This window comes from Hyperolius riggenbachi, chromosome 6 (genome assembly GCF_040937935.1).
Source record: "Hyperolius riggenbachi isolate aHypRig1 chromosome 6, aHypRig1.pri, whole genome shotgun sequence".
Taxonomy (NCBI): Eukaryota; Metazoa; Chordata; class Amphibia; order Anura; family Hyperoliidae; genus Hyperolius; species Hyperolius riggenbachi.
Genome location: NC_090651.1, coordinates 333,201,568 through 333,215,063, shown reverse-complemented (window position 1 = coordinate 333,215,063; position 13,496 = coordinate 333,201,568). Strand labels below are relative to the sequence as shown.

The window sequence follows — 13,496 nt, the reverse complement described above, 5'->3', positions numbered from 1 at the left end:
TTTCAATTATGATTGGGCAATCGCTGGCCAATTTTTACCACCTACATGTATTATGGGCGTTTACCTGCACAATCTGTTCCTAGTATTAAATATCTATTGAACCTCATACTACATGGAGGTGGTAAAATTGGTCAATGATTGGCCGATCAAAATTGAAAGTGTGTACCAGGCTTAAAGAATACCAGAGCCGATGGACTCTGGTTAATTCGGCATATGTTGTGGGTGGGGTGATATAAGTAGAAACTTACCACGCCTTCCGTTCTCCTCCATCACCCGCAGTTCTCCTGCAGCAAGCCCCGTTCTGACAGGCCAACCTGGGCGACTCGCGTAGCCTGTAACTTAAGCGGCGACCAACTCCTCTAATAACTCCTTTGTGCACGCCGCGTGACGTCACGTATGCGCCACTCTGTTGTCTCGCCGCTCCTCCGCATAGCAACAGAACGCGTTGTCAGCCACACATCTGATGTGTTTGTACAGGCCGGCCCAGCAATGTCGCCCAAGGGGATCGAGTCCCTGACAGGCCACATCAGTCAAATTTTCAAATTTGTTACCAACCCACTACAATGATTGCCACTTTGGGATCCCAGATCACAGTAGGTGAACTTTTAGGTGTGCGTGTCTGTGGTGAGACTCTGGATGTTTGGGACGGCAGTTCCCAGGAGGCATTTCTCTGTTTTTAAATTGGATATATAGTGTTCTTGATTAATAAGAAAAGCATACGTTGTTTAGTAATCATTGTTACATACACCTCCTACCTCTTCCTTTCCCTTTGAACAATACGTTTTCATCAGGGCTGTGGAGTCGGTACAAAAATCATCCAACTCCTGAGTTTATGAAACCTCCGACTCAGGTACTCAAAATGGCTCCAACTCCTTAGTCTAATACTTACCAAGGCTGTGGATTTGGTACAAAAATCCAACTCTGTCTCCCAACTCCTCAGTTTATGAAACCTTCAACTCCAGGTACCCAAAATTGCTCTGACTCTCCGACTCCACAGCCCTGGTTTTCATATTAGTCAAAGGTGTGTACACACCTTAACTGTATATGTAACTACTGTGTTTCCCCTAAAGTTAGACCTACCCCGAAAGTAAGGCCTCCCTTATATTTCAAGCGTGCTTGAAATATAAGCCCTACTCCGAAATTAAGACCTAGCTGGGGGGACGCTTTGTGTATGGGGAGGTGGGTGGTCTCTTACCGCACCTTCCTTGTGGCTGCGTCCCCCTCCGTTCCTAGTAATTCAAACATAGCAAAGAAATGAACCGCGCTACTTAAAAACAGATGAGTGCTTACCTGCAAAAAAGTGCACACCCCACTCATGGGATTCAAATACACAATGAGCACACACATGACCTGTCTACCACTTGGAGGATGTTAGTTTCCACTAACAATTTGCAATTTGTTAGGTACTTGTCCCTCCCACTGTCGAAGAAGTCTTTCCTCCATGGTAATTCCTCCGGTGGCAGCGGCATTGTAATCAATCTGTGAGGGCGCCCTTTGACCTTCACGCAGTACGCTAGTTCGGGCTCTGCGCTGGCGCTCTCTACCCTGTCATCATGTGCACCCGGCTGATGTGTCCCAGGCGCACATTGAATCCATGTGCGCCTGGTACGCATCAGCCGGGCGCACATGACGGGGTAGAGAGCGCCAGCGCAGAGCCCGAACTAACTAGCGTACTTGCGTGAGGGTCAAAGGGCGCCCTCACAGATTGATTACAATGCCGCAGCCACCGGAGGAATTACTAGGAACAGAGGGGGACGCAGCCACAAGTGAGGTACGGTAAGAGCCTCCCCATACACATCGTGTCTAGCCCCTCCCACCCCCGAAAATAAGCCCTAGCACGAATTTCCTCCCCAAAAAGAATATAAGACAGTGCCTTATATTCAAGGAAAGACGGTATCTGGAGTTCTTTAAATGAACATTCATACTAGAAGCATCGGGGGAAAAAAATCTGGATCTTTCCTAGCATTGCCTGTTGCTTTTAGCGGACATTTTTGTAGAGCACAAATTAGGCAGGAAAGTTTTGTAATGCAACCCTTTATACATTTTCTTTTTAAACTCTCCACAGGTTTACTTTTAAACCTTCCCCATTACTGAAATGCCAGCCCTCTATTTGCAGAGCAGACGAGACCTTTATTTTAGGCTTACAAGGGGTTACAAGGCCACAGGACATCCATTTCTGTGTATTTACTTCTCATACCTGCGGAGGGAGGAACGTGGGGAGGCGGGAACCTGCGCTCTAATTACAAGGTCCTCGTGTCTCCAGTACACCTGGGTGCTTGGAAAAGACAAGTTGTTTAGCATGCGGGGTAATTACTGGGTTACAGCCAGCAAAATATACCCCGTGTGAGATAACAGCCCTGGAAATGTAAGCAATAACAACTATTAACACTTTCCTATTTTTTTTTTCCTTTACCAAGCATCTGGAAACTCTTAATAGGGGGCTTGACAAGCCATAGCCTCTCTTGCTGTTTTGCTTCTAAACTCCCATAAAGCAGTGAACCTTAACCTGCTGTAAAGCATACAGAATAGTGATCTACTACAGAAGGATCTTTGCAGCATGAGTATATGGGCACGCAGATTGAATTTAGTGTTGGTGAATGTCAAGTCATGTATTTTGGACATGCCACCACACCAACTAAATGGCATATGGCTGAGGATATCAGACTTATTGGTTAATAAGTTGAGCAACTATAGTCAATGCCAAGCAGCAGCCGCTAAAGCAAATGCAATTCCGGGATGAATAACACAGGAAATGAGCTGCTAGTATATTATTTTACTCCCTCTGTATAAATTAGTTGTGGGGCCTTATCTGCAGTATGGGATACAGTTTCAGGAACTACACTATAGGAAGGACGCCAATGTTTTAGAACTGATACAAAGAAAGTGTGTAGAAAAACACAGCGCTACCTCTCCTACCTCAACTTGCTCTAAACCGAACTGCAGAAGACAGTGTTCCAAACAAGGTCCGCACACTCTAAACTTACTATATTGCAATGTGTACCTATGAAATCGGCGTGGGAGACTTGGGCACAGGATACAGCCGGTATATGGCTTACCCTGCTCCTGCTCAAGTCCCAGCGGCGCTAATTACTATTTCCCCTCCAGGTCGACTTGGATGGTAGGGAAATAAGTAATTCAGTTTCTAGAGATTGCTGGCGGGCGAATTAGTGTTTTAAAAGTAACTTCAGCTCCGTCTGACGGCGCCGAAGTTGCTCACTGTGCACCGCTATAGCTGTAATTCCCATTATGGCCTTTGGTGGCGCCGGCTGCGCCCAAATCTCATGCGCTGTTTTAACAGCGCTCGTCCTGCAATGTGTGGACTTTTTTGGAACAGGATACAAAGAAAGATTAGACAGACTAGGCTTATTAAGTTTGAAAAAGAGACCACTTTGAGGTGACCTGATAAACCTGTATCAAATACATCCAAGAGCAACATAAAAACTTCACAGGTTCTCTTTTCATCCCCAGGTCTGTAGAAAGGATAAGAGGACATGAACTACACATGTAGGACATTTAAATTTTATAGTCTATTTAGAAAAAGGGTTCTTAAAAGGAACCAGATATGTGAGACCTATGGAGGCTGCCATATTTATTTCCTTTATACCAGTTGATTTCCTGTATACCCGTATAGTTGCCTGGAAGTCCTGCTGATCTTTCTGGTTAGTAGGGTCTAAATCACACACCTGAAACAAGCATGCAGCCATGTGCATTATTTAAAAGGAAATAAACATGCCCGCCTCCATATCCCTCTCACCTCACGTTCCCTTTAAGGCTGGTTAAGATGTAAAATCTATTGCCACAGGAAGTAGTTATGGCAAATTCTATACGTGATACAAAAAGATAAAGCAACAAAGACAAAATATCTTCTTGCGCTAGATTACTGAGTAATCAATAATTCTTCCTATCCCGGTGCTTGTAGCCAAATGTTATACTTGTATTTTAAAGATGATTGGGAACTCCTCTTGCCATACAAGGGCATCCACAGTTCTGATCAGTGTTGGGAGGGTGATGCTTGGATCCAGAGTTTTGTCAATACTGAAGCTTTAAATAATAATCCTAATCAAGAGTTGACTGAAAATTCCTATAATGTTATTTCTTTTCTTTTAAGGTATTACTATAACAAGAGGATACTTCACAAAACCAAAGGCAAACGCTTCACTTACAAGTTTAACTTCAACAAACTGGTGTTGGTCAACTACCCCTTCATAGACATGGGTATGGGAGGTAAGTGGCCACTGAGAAATGCGTACATTTTATATTTCTCCACAACTTATGGCGCCTGCTGCATGTGACGGCCTAAAGTAAGGCTTCAAGGGTACCTGAGATTTTTTTATTACCTGTAGCTGAATATCCCATAGCAGTCCTGGTCTCCCCCGCTTCCCCGTTCCATAAGCTTTTTGAGCACTGACTGGGAACCAGCCAACCAGAAGCTCCTGCTCACACGAAACAAGCACATCTGAACTGGGCATGTGAGAGTTAACTGCACACGCCCCGGTAAAAGGAAGTGGTAGTGCTTTTTTTTTTTTTTTTTTTTCCCCTCCCATCCATGAGCCCTTTTGTTTAACAGACCTATACTGTTGAGAACTCGCACAGGCCCTGGTGATGGCGGTGGACACTTTCAGTTGACTGAATCCCAGTTGGTGCTCTAAAGCAGGGGCGTCAAACTCAAATCACTCAAACAGCGTTTGCGGGTTTTTTTTTTAAAAAAAACATGTTACCATTGACTTCCATAAAAATTGTGGTAAAATCACGGCAAACTGCAGTGATCGCAATTTTTCGAAAGATTTCTATTGAGGTGATTTTTATTAAAGTCAGCAGAGCGCTCGCAGATCAAAAAGCGCTCTGCACCATGTCTCAGGCCTAAAGGGCCAAACTCTAAAACATGGACTAAGTCGCGGGCCAAAATGTTTCTTTAAATTTAACGTTTATTGAACAGTCTCAAATTTAACTGCATAACTATATAGTGGCTATGGGGGTGGGGGGCTGAGGGCTATACGGGCCTGCTCCTTCCCATTCTGCAGGGTAGCACAGTAGAGCAGTTTAATATTTGCCTGCTTCAGTGCTGCTTCTGGTCTTTTCTGCTTTTCCTGGCAGTGACACGCTCTTTGCTGCACACCTCTGGCTCCAAATGCATATCACATGATCAGTAGCTGAAGGAATGCAAGTACAGAGCTACAGCTGGCAGGATGATTTGAAACTGCGCTGGAGCAGGGCATTTTTACTCTATAGAGTTGCTCTACTCTGTGGGGAGAAGGTGCCAGGAAAGGAAAGGGGTGCAGCTGTGGGAGCTTTTACCAGCCATAGGGTATGTTTGGATCCAAGTAAGGGGCCCAGTGCTGCTTTTGCTGGGAAAGGGGGAGGGAGGGTTCCATGGCTTGTTATCCCACAAACTAGATATGTTTCAACCAGAATCGCTGTCACCGTTTTGCTCAACTGGATGGGAAGGCAGTGTGCTTTTGCATTTCTGTTGATCAGGTACCCTTTAGACTAACTTGGCATTCATTTATCAGCACTGCTGCAAAGAGAACTGAAGCAGAAATGCAGTAGTTGCCCTTGGCAACCTGTAAGATTCCTTCCTGCTGCTGAAAGGTGGCTGAAGGTTCTGTGCACCTGTCTATAGGCATTGACTTGTGTGTGCTTTTCTTTGCCATTAGCAGCCTGAGGGCCCATTCACACTAACTATGTGCTTTGCAGTTTTCAGTAAATAATGCATGGCAACACACTTAGTTTTACTTTGAATGTGGCCATTCACTTTAAAGTGTACTTAACGTGAAGCACGGGTACAAAATCAGACATTTACCTAAACGGATGGAAGCCTCTGGATCCTATTGAGCATGTTTTAGGATGTTTTAGCGCAGTATAATTTTATTGGACCTGTACACATGGTTTTTCATGCATTGCGCTGGTTATGATGAGTTATTGTAGCGTTAGCATAACATGCAAATAGCTCTCAGCACTGCAAGAGATTGGCTAGTCTGACACAGGTTACCTTTATAAAAGCAACATGTGGAAAGACTGCTCATGCAGACAAATTAGCTGCACAGATTGTTCATATTTTTATCAAAGCAATCAACACAAATTCTGCAAGAAAGAAAAGGTGGGGGAGAAAAGCTCGCTCAGATAAACGAATGTTCCTGGAGTCTGAGATTATAAACCCAGCTCCTGGGAAAACAAAATGGTTTTGAATCATATAGACCACAGTTTGGGTATTTACTGTGGTCTGTATCCCATATGGGATTTTTAGCTCTTTTTGTCGCAGTAACGCGATTACGCATTTCAGGGCTGAGGTTGTTTCTGAGTGCTGTGACTGTTACACTTCCCATTCTGATGAATGGCACAGATCCAGGGGAACCACTTAAAAGGGCACTATGGCGAAAAATGTAAAAATTTTAAACATGTGCCAACATGAACAAATAGTACATTTGTTTTTTTTCCAGAGTAAAATGAGCCATAAATTACTTTTTTCTCCTATGTTGTTGTCACTTACAGTAGGTAGTAGAAATCTGACAGAAGCGACAGGTTTTAGACTAGTCCATCTCTTCATGGGGGATTCTCAGGGTTTTATTTATTTTCAAAAGCACTTAGTGAATGGCAGTTGCTCTGTCAAACGGCCAAAAAACCTGTGTAGAGAGCAGGGAAACTGGCCAGCATCATTGTTTAAATCCTTTTTAGGGAATATCTTTATAAAGAATAAAAGCCTTGCTGAGAATCCCCTCTGAAGAGATGGACTAGTCCAAAACCTGTCGCTTCTGTCAATTTCTACTACCTACTGTAAGTGACAGCAACATAGGAGAAAAGTAATTTATGGCTCATTTTACTCTCTAAAAAAAACGTACTTCTTATTCGCACACGGCTAATCCAGTGCTGGAGACTTGGGCGCAGCCGGCGCCACCATAGGCCTTAATGGAAATTACGGCTATAGCAGCGCACAGGGAGTGACTTCGGCGCCGTCAGAAGGCGGAGCTGAAGTTACTTTTAAAACACAATAATTTTGCTTCCAGCAATTGCTGGAAGCCAAATTATTTCATTCCCCACTATCCATGGCGGCCTGGAGGGAGAATAGTATCTAATGCCGCCGGGAACTCGTGCAGCAGCAAGATAAGCCATATACCGGCTGTATTTTGTGTTTACACATATTTAAAATTTTACAATTTTTTTTTGCCATAGCACCCCTTTAATGGCAACTGCACGTATACATTGTCACATATTCTATACCAAAATAAATGACTTGTAAAAACAAAGTGACAGAATATGAAAAAAAAAAACATAATTGTTACCTTAGGAACTTGGCTTTTTAAATATGTATGCCATGATGGTATATTACTATTATTTTTGCAATAAAAAGGTCTTGTAATCAATAGTGTACAATGAGAAAGCAAAATAAGAAACCTTTTTGGGGGGGAAAAAGACACCTTTATTTCCAAATACAATATTGTCACCATACATTGTACTAGGAGCATAATCTAAAGGTGGCCATACAGTTATAGATTTGCAGCAGATTCGACCATCAGATAGATTTCTGTCAGATGCCTGTAAAGTGGAATCTGACAGGAATCTATCTGATGTGTGCCACACACTAGGAACACATTTCCAGTAGATTTCATTCTGAAATCTATTGGAAATCGATCTAAATGCACTGGTGGACCATTAGATTCAATGCAATTCTATGGGCCATTGATCTGCTGCCAGCAGCAGATCGACCTAGATTTTCCATCTTGTCAGATCAAATCGATTGATGGCTGAAATCGACCAGTGTATGGGCCCCTTAAATGTTGCAATAACCAAGATAGATAAGTAAATAAAATGTGTGGTTTTAAAGAGACTCTGTAACTTCAAAAAGATCCCCTGGGGGGTACTCACCTCGGGTGGGGGAAGCCTCCGGATCCTAATGAGGCTTCCCACGCCTCCTCCGTCCCACGGGGGTCTCGCTACAGCCCTCTGAACAGGCGGCGACAGGCCCGACTGTAATTTCAATATTTACCTTTGCTGGCTCCAGCGGGGGCGCTGTGGCTGCTTTCGGCTCGGAAATAGACGGAAATACCCGATCTCAGTCACGTCCGCTCTACTGCGCAGGCGCCGGAGACTTGCGCCTGCGCAGTACAGCAGACCCGACGGCGATCGGGTATTTCCGCCTACTTCGGAGCCGACAGCCGTCAGAGTGCCTGCGCAGGAGCCAGGAAGGTAAATATTACGTCACGGCTGTACGGAGGGCTGCAGCGAGACCCCCAAGGGACGGAGGACGGCGTGGGAAGCCTCATTAGCATCCTGAGACTTCCCCCACCCGGGGTGAGTACCCCCCAGGGGACGTTTTGCCGTTACAGTTCCTCTTCAACTTATAGTTAGCACTGTTTATTGTAACGCTATAATGGATGTAAATGGAGAAAGTGTTTTTTTTTTTCTATTTTTTTCCCCTTTAAAATGCATGGAAAATAAGTTAATAAACAAAATTATCACACGCTAAAAGCCTAATTTACTGGAAAAAAGAAAATATAGCTCATTTAGGTGTGATAAGTAGTAATAAAGTTATCGGTGAATGAATGGGAGCAGCACTGACAAGTGAAAATTGCTCTCCTCCTGAAGTGGTTAATCACCACACAGATGTAAGCGTGATGTCTTTTGTTCATCAGCGGTTAGCCATAATACCAACAACTGTTTTGAGGCCACACCGGGTCCCTTCTTCAGGAGAAAGTCCATGATGGGGAAATTGACGACAAACTCATAGCGGTTCCTGCTATCTTTCATGTTTCCCTTCGCTTAAAACTGGAAAATGAAGGTTTTGGATTTAGTTTCTTGCCATCTGTCTCGGTTTAAGAGATTTTCCCCTCTCTTATCAGGACAGAAAATGAGGAAAATTCCTAATGGGGCCACAAAAAGACATAAAAACTAAGGGTTCTAACCCTTCTCCACATAAATGGTTTTTATTCCTTCGACTTACCTTTGCAAAAACTTAAATGTTTTAGCTGTATAGAGAACTGGTAAATGTTACTTGTAGCATATTTTTGTGCCTAGTTTAAATGTCTTGGTGGAGACATGGACTTGGTCCTCATACAATGAGATTGAACTAACCTGAGTTGAAATGGTCAGTTTTATGTTCTTGTTTTGATTTGTAGGTTTATTGCGACTGTGACTGCAACATGTTTTACCCTATTAATTTTCCCCATCTTCTTTAATGTTTAATAGGCGGACCGGTACCTCAGAGTGCCCCACCTGTACCATCAGGAGGCACCCACTTCCGCTTCCCACCCTGCACCCCATCTGATGTATTGTCTCCGACTGAAGATCTACGCTCACCCACTCTTTTCTCCTCCGTGGCCCGACGGCTGGCACGTGGTTCTGTCAGTGACTGCAGTGATGGCACGTCTGCTAACTCAGAAGTGGAAGAGAGTCTTAGTGAGGAACAACACCGCCGAGGCCCTGGGTCTGACATCCCAGCATTCAGAGGTCCACCTCTCCCTCGACTTCCCCATGACAGCATCTTTAGGGTCTACCCTCGTCCACGGGTGCCAGAACCTCTTAGCCCATTCCCAGTGTCGCCTATGGGTGCCCCCACAGGTCTTCTACCCCCACAACTATCACCTGCCTTATCCATGACACCTTCTCATTTAAACTATACTCCATCACCAACCTTGAGCCCTATGTATCCAGGCGGTAGCCACTTTTCATTCAACCCCGAAGACATGAAGCGATACCTTCAGGCACACACGCAGAGCGTGTACAACTACCACCTCAGCCCTCGGGCGTTCCTGCACTACCCTAGTATAGTGGTGCCTCAACCACAACGCCCTGAAAAACCTCTGCATCTTCCTCCAGATGAACCTCCTTTTAAATTCAAACTCCAGCCTCCTCCATTGGGCAAGAAGCAGCGGGACAGACCTCTTGAACCTAGTTCCTCTACCTCTTCTGCTTCTGGAGTCCCGCAGATTAAAGTGGAGCCCATCTCTGATGCTGAAGAGGATGAAGAGGACCTCATGGTGGAAGTAACAGATATCAGCGAAGAAGAGGAAGATGAGGAAGTTTTCAAAGCACCCACAGTGCCAGAGCAAAAAGCCCCTCCTCCAGTTCTTTCTAGCCGGGAGGAGGAAGCAGTGAATGCTGGAGATGACAGTGGCCGATGCATCCCACTTAAGTTGCGCTTCAAGCGACGCTGGAGTGAGGATCAGCGTCTGGAGGCAGAGGGAGGAGCCGAGGAGTCAGACAAAAAAGTCAGAAGTAATCAGGAGGAGCCAAAGCTGCCACCGCAACCAGGGGGCACTCCCTGCCGAAGGGTGAGCACTGACCTTCAAAGAGCCACAGAGGAACTCTCTCTAGAAAGCAGGGATTCCTAATATTATGGACTCACCATATATAGCCTAGACCATGTTATGCAGATAGATTCCCATGGCGGAATCGTTTTCCAGCGGAGTTTTATTCCTTCAATCCAAAACAAGTCCTTAGGTTCCCTGGAGACGAGGACGTTTGTTTTTTTTTGTCTTTATTTTTTGTAATTTTTGTTTTTTTGTAATCCCATATTGTATTTTTATTTTCATTTCTTTTGAAGGGGGAGGGAAGAATTATACAAAAAAGAGATGCTTACAAATTACTGGATTTGCTGTAGAAAAAGCTTTTGTTTTTAACAAAAAAGAAAAAAAAATTGCTTTAAGTGATTTTACTCATCAGGTGTCCATCTTTTAAACTCCCCCTTTTTTCGTACATATGTAAATAATGCGTTACCTCTGCATGACCTGGAGTTGGGACACCAAAACCTCAAGCCTATCCAAATGTTATTTTTATAAATATTTTTTTTCTCCACAGCATGGCAAGTGACAGTCCAAAGGAAACATTAACTTATCCATTGCCACCCTTAATTTTTGCCCAGGTCCTGCCCTTGCCAGCTCAAAACTGGTGCTCTCTCAGGTTAATTTGGGGTGCGACACCCCCTAATTTCACCCTGGGCGTTCATGCCACCCAACATACATCTTTTTCCATCAGGAATTTTCAGGGTCAGTTCATGTTAGTAGTGTTGATTATGGGTGGGTTTTTACAAATACACTTCTGAAAATACAGAAGTGATATTTCCTTGCAAAACATCCCAGCTCCATCCTCTCCTTTAAATATCAAGAGGGGTTGTAGCTTTCCCAGTGGAACTCTAAGGGTCTTTTTGACTATAGTCAAGTCAAATACGAGGTACAGTAAAAGTTATTATTAAACAAGAAATATCCTGTCTTGCATTAATTGGCAGGTTCCATTTTGATTCCTCATTGGTTAAAAAAAAAAAACTCATTCAGGGAGCCCCCCTATAAAGTTGTAGAAGGTGGGTGGAGCTGCAGACACGTTACTAGTGTAAGCATATATCCTAACCTGACTAATGAATTGACCCTTTAAATTTTGCCAAAACAGTTTTTCCTGCAGTGCCCTTTCCCCGTCTATTAACCTGTATGCTGCCTTATGAATTTCAGAGGGGTTGGGGGCTTGTCTGATGATTTTTGAAAATTAACCCCCTTTTTTTCCTCAAATTTTTATAAATTTTTATACTGGCTTTTCTTCTTTGCTATGCTGAAGCTGGGTCCTCTGTCCTGATTCAGTGTCCTTTTTATTTTGTTTTTAAAAAGCGGAAAAACTCAAAAAATGAAGAAAAAAAAATTGGGGCATTTTCATGTACTGCCTCTTTAAAATAAAATATATATGTATGCATATAATATAGTGCTCTTTTCAAGGACCTTCTGTGCAGATTGTCACCCATTATGATTTTAATATTGGGCCTGCTGTGGACTTCTCAATCCAGCTTTCTCCTGGTTGAAACTCAACCAAACCCCCCATGTATATTTCTGGCACCTCATACAAACTTTATTTTGTTTCTGTCCAGCATATTTTCTTTCTATAGGGGACTGCAGGTATTTCACAGAGGAGCGACCTAACCTCTGTCAAGTTTGTTCGCCGTTTGAAATTACAATCAGACCTACACAAATGTGCCTTATCCAAATAATCTTACAGACTGCGTCACTAATAGGTACACATTTAGCCCAAACAGATAGCCCTGTGTAGTAGCAGCAGATTGTATTAGAGGGTGGACTGAGCTTTAAAAATTTCTTTCTGAATCGACCATTTTGCATGGGATGCTAACACTTCACCACATGGTTCAGGTGGAGCGACGGACAGTACTGAGGCAGGATAACTCAAAGGCTACATCCAGTGTAAAATAGATACTCTGCCATGTAAGGCTCTCTATTATTGCTGCATGGATTGGCGGGGGATAGAGTTAACCACCCACAAGTGCTCTATGGCCCCCCCCTTTTCAGATCGGCAACTGCAGCCTCATTGGTGGGTACTGAGGCTGGGGGAGTATCTAGGCAAGTAAGTGAGGGTGGCCAAAGCACTTTGGAAGACTTGTTGGAGAAACATTGTCATGAATTACGGGTGATCAGGTGAGTGATTAACCCTACCTCCTGACCATCCTTGCAGCAATAATAGCCTTGCAGGCTCTCTATTTTACACTGGAAGTACTCTTAAATGAATAAATATGGTTTCCATACACAAAATGGCTGCTTCTAGTAACAATGTTCAAAGAAAATTGAGATGTCATTGGCAGTAAATTGATGAAAAGAAATCTAAACTTTTGTGACGGTGAGAGCTTCAGTTCTGGGTTTTCAATGACTTGAAACTGAACCAGTCTCCGAGTAACTGCTTGTTAACCAGCTGCCAGCTAATTACTCAGCAGCTACCGGGCTTGATTGGCTCATTTTTAAGTCTACGGAAAGTTTTGCTTGTAAAGTCCAAACTGACAATCGTAACTACTGGTATCACTGAGCTGATTGAGCACCTGAAAAGAAAAAGGTAACTGGGCGGGCCTGCAGAATAACCACTTTGGCCGCGTGCGTACCATTCACCAAAGGATTTTTCGATAATGTCAATTACAAAATGTCTCAAACGCAATTCATAAAAAAAAAAAAAAAACCGTAAGTTGTACCAGTTTGTTGGTGAAAGTTTAGTTTCTTGAATCAGCGCCTGTTTACTGCCGAGCAGAACAATGTGGCTTTATGGATTCACCTTGTGGATTAAGCTCAGCAAATTAAATCTTTAGAGGAATAAATGTCTGGGTAGCCTGTCGCAGCCAATCAGATTGCATTGTGCGTTAGAAAACGTGAGCATCTCACTGGTGATTGTGGAAGGCCCACTTTTTTTTTCCTATGCTTTGTAGCAGAAGTAACTTTATTTCATCACTTCTGATCTGACTCAGAGAAAATGACAAAAATTTGTAGGTGGGAAAAGTAATGGAGATACCTTTTAATAGCTCAAGGCTGCTCTGTCGTGCATGTTGACTGATCCGTAATAATGCCAGATGGAAAGAGCCAACAGGTCTGAAAGCTTGCATTTTAAATGTGTTTTAGTTAGCCATTCAAGGGTATCTTTTTTTACTTTGTACTTATTTCATTATGGCTTTTAACACTCCACATCATTGGGCATTAAGCTCGAGTGGCCTCCCACTACATGTCTTGCTTTGTTGGCACTCTGCAGGGCAG

General features: G+C 43.6%; 1 protein-coding gene across 2 annotated transcripts in view; it reads left to right on the top strand.

Moving 5' to 3' along the window:
• ERF (ETS2 repressor factor) overlaps nucleotides 1–11,993 on the top strand; it is a 179,499-nt gene extending 167,506 nt beyond the window's left edge. For both annotated transcript variants that reach the window (XM_068241494.1, XM_068241496.1), the window contains 2 exons: nucleotides 4,109–4,224; nucleotides 9,181–11,993. In XM_068241494.1, the coding sequence (XP_068097595.1) occupies nucleotides 4,109–4,224; nucleotides 9,181–10,325 (1,261 nt within the window). In that variant the 3' untranslated portion in view covers nucleotides 10,326–11,993. The remainder of the gene's footprint in view (nucleotides 1–4,108; nucleotides 4,225–9,180) is intronic.
• The last annotated feature ends 1,503 nt before the right edge of the window (nucleotides 11,994–13,496 follow it).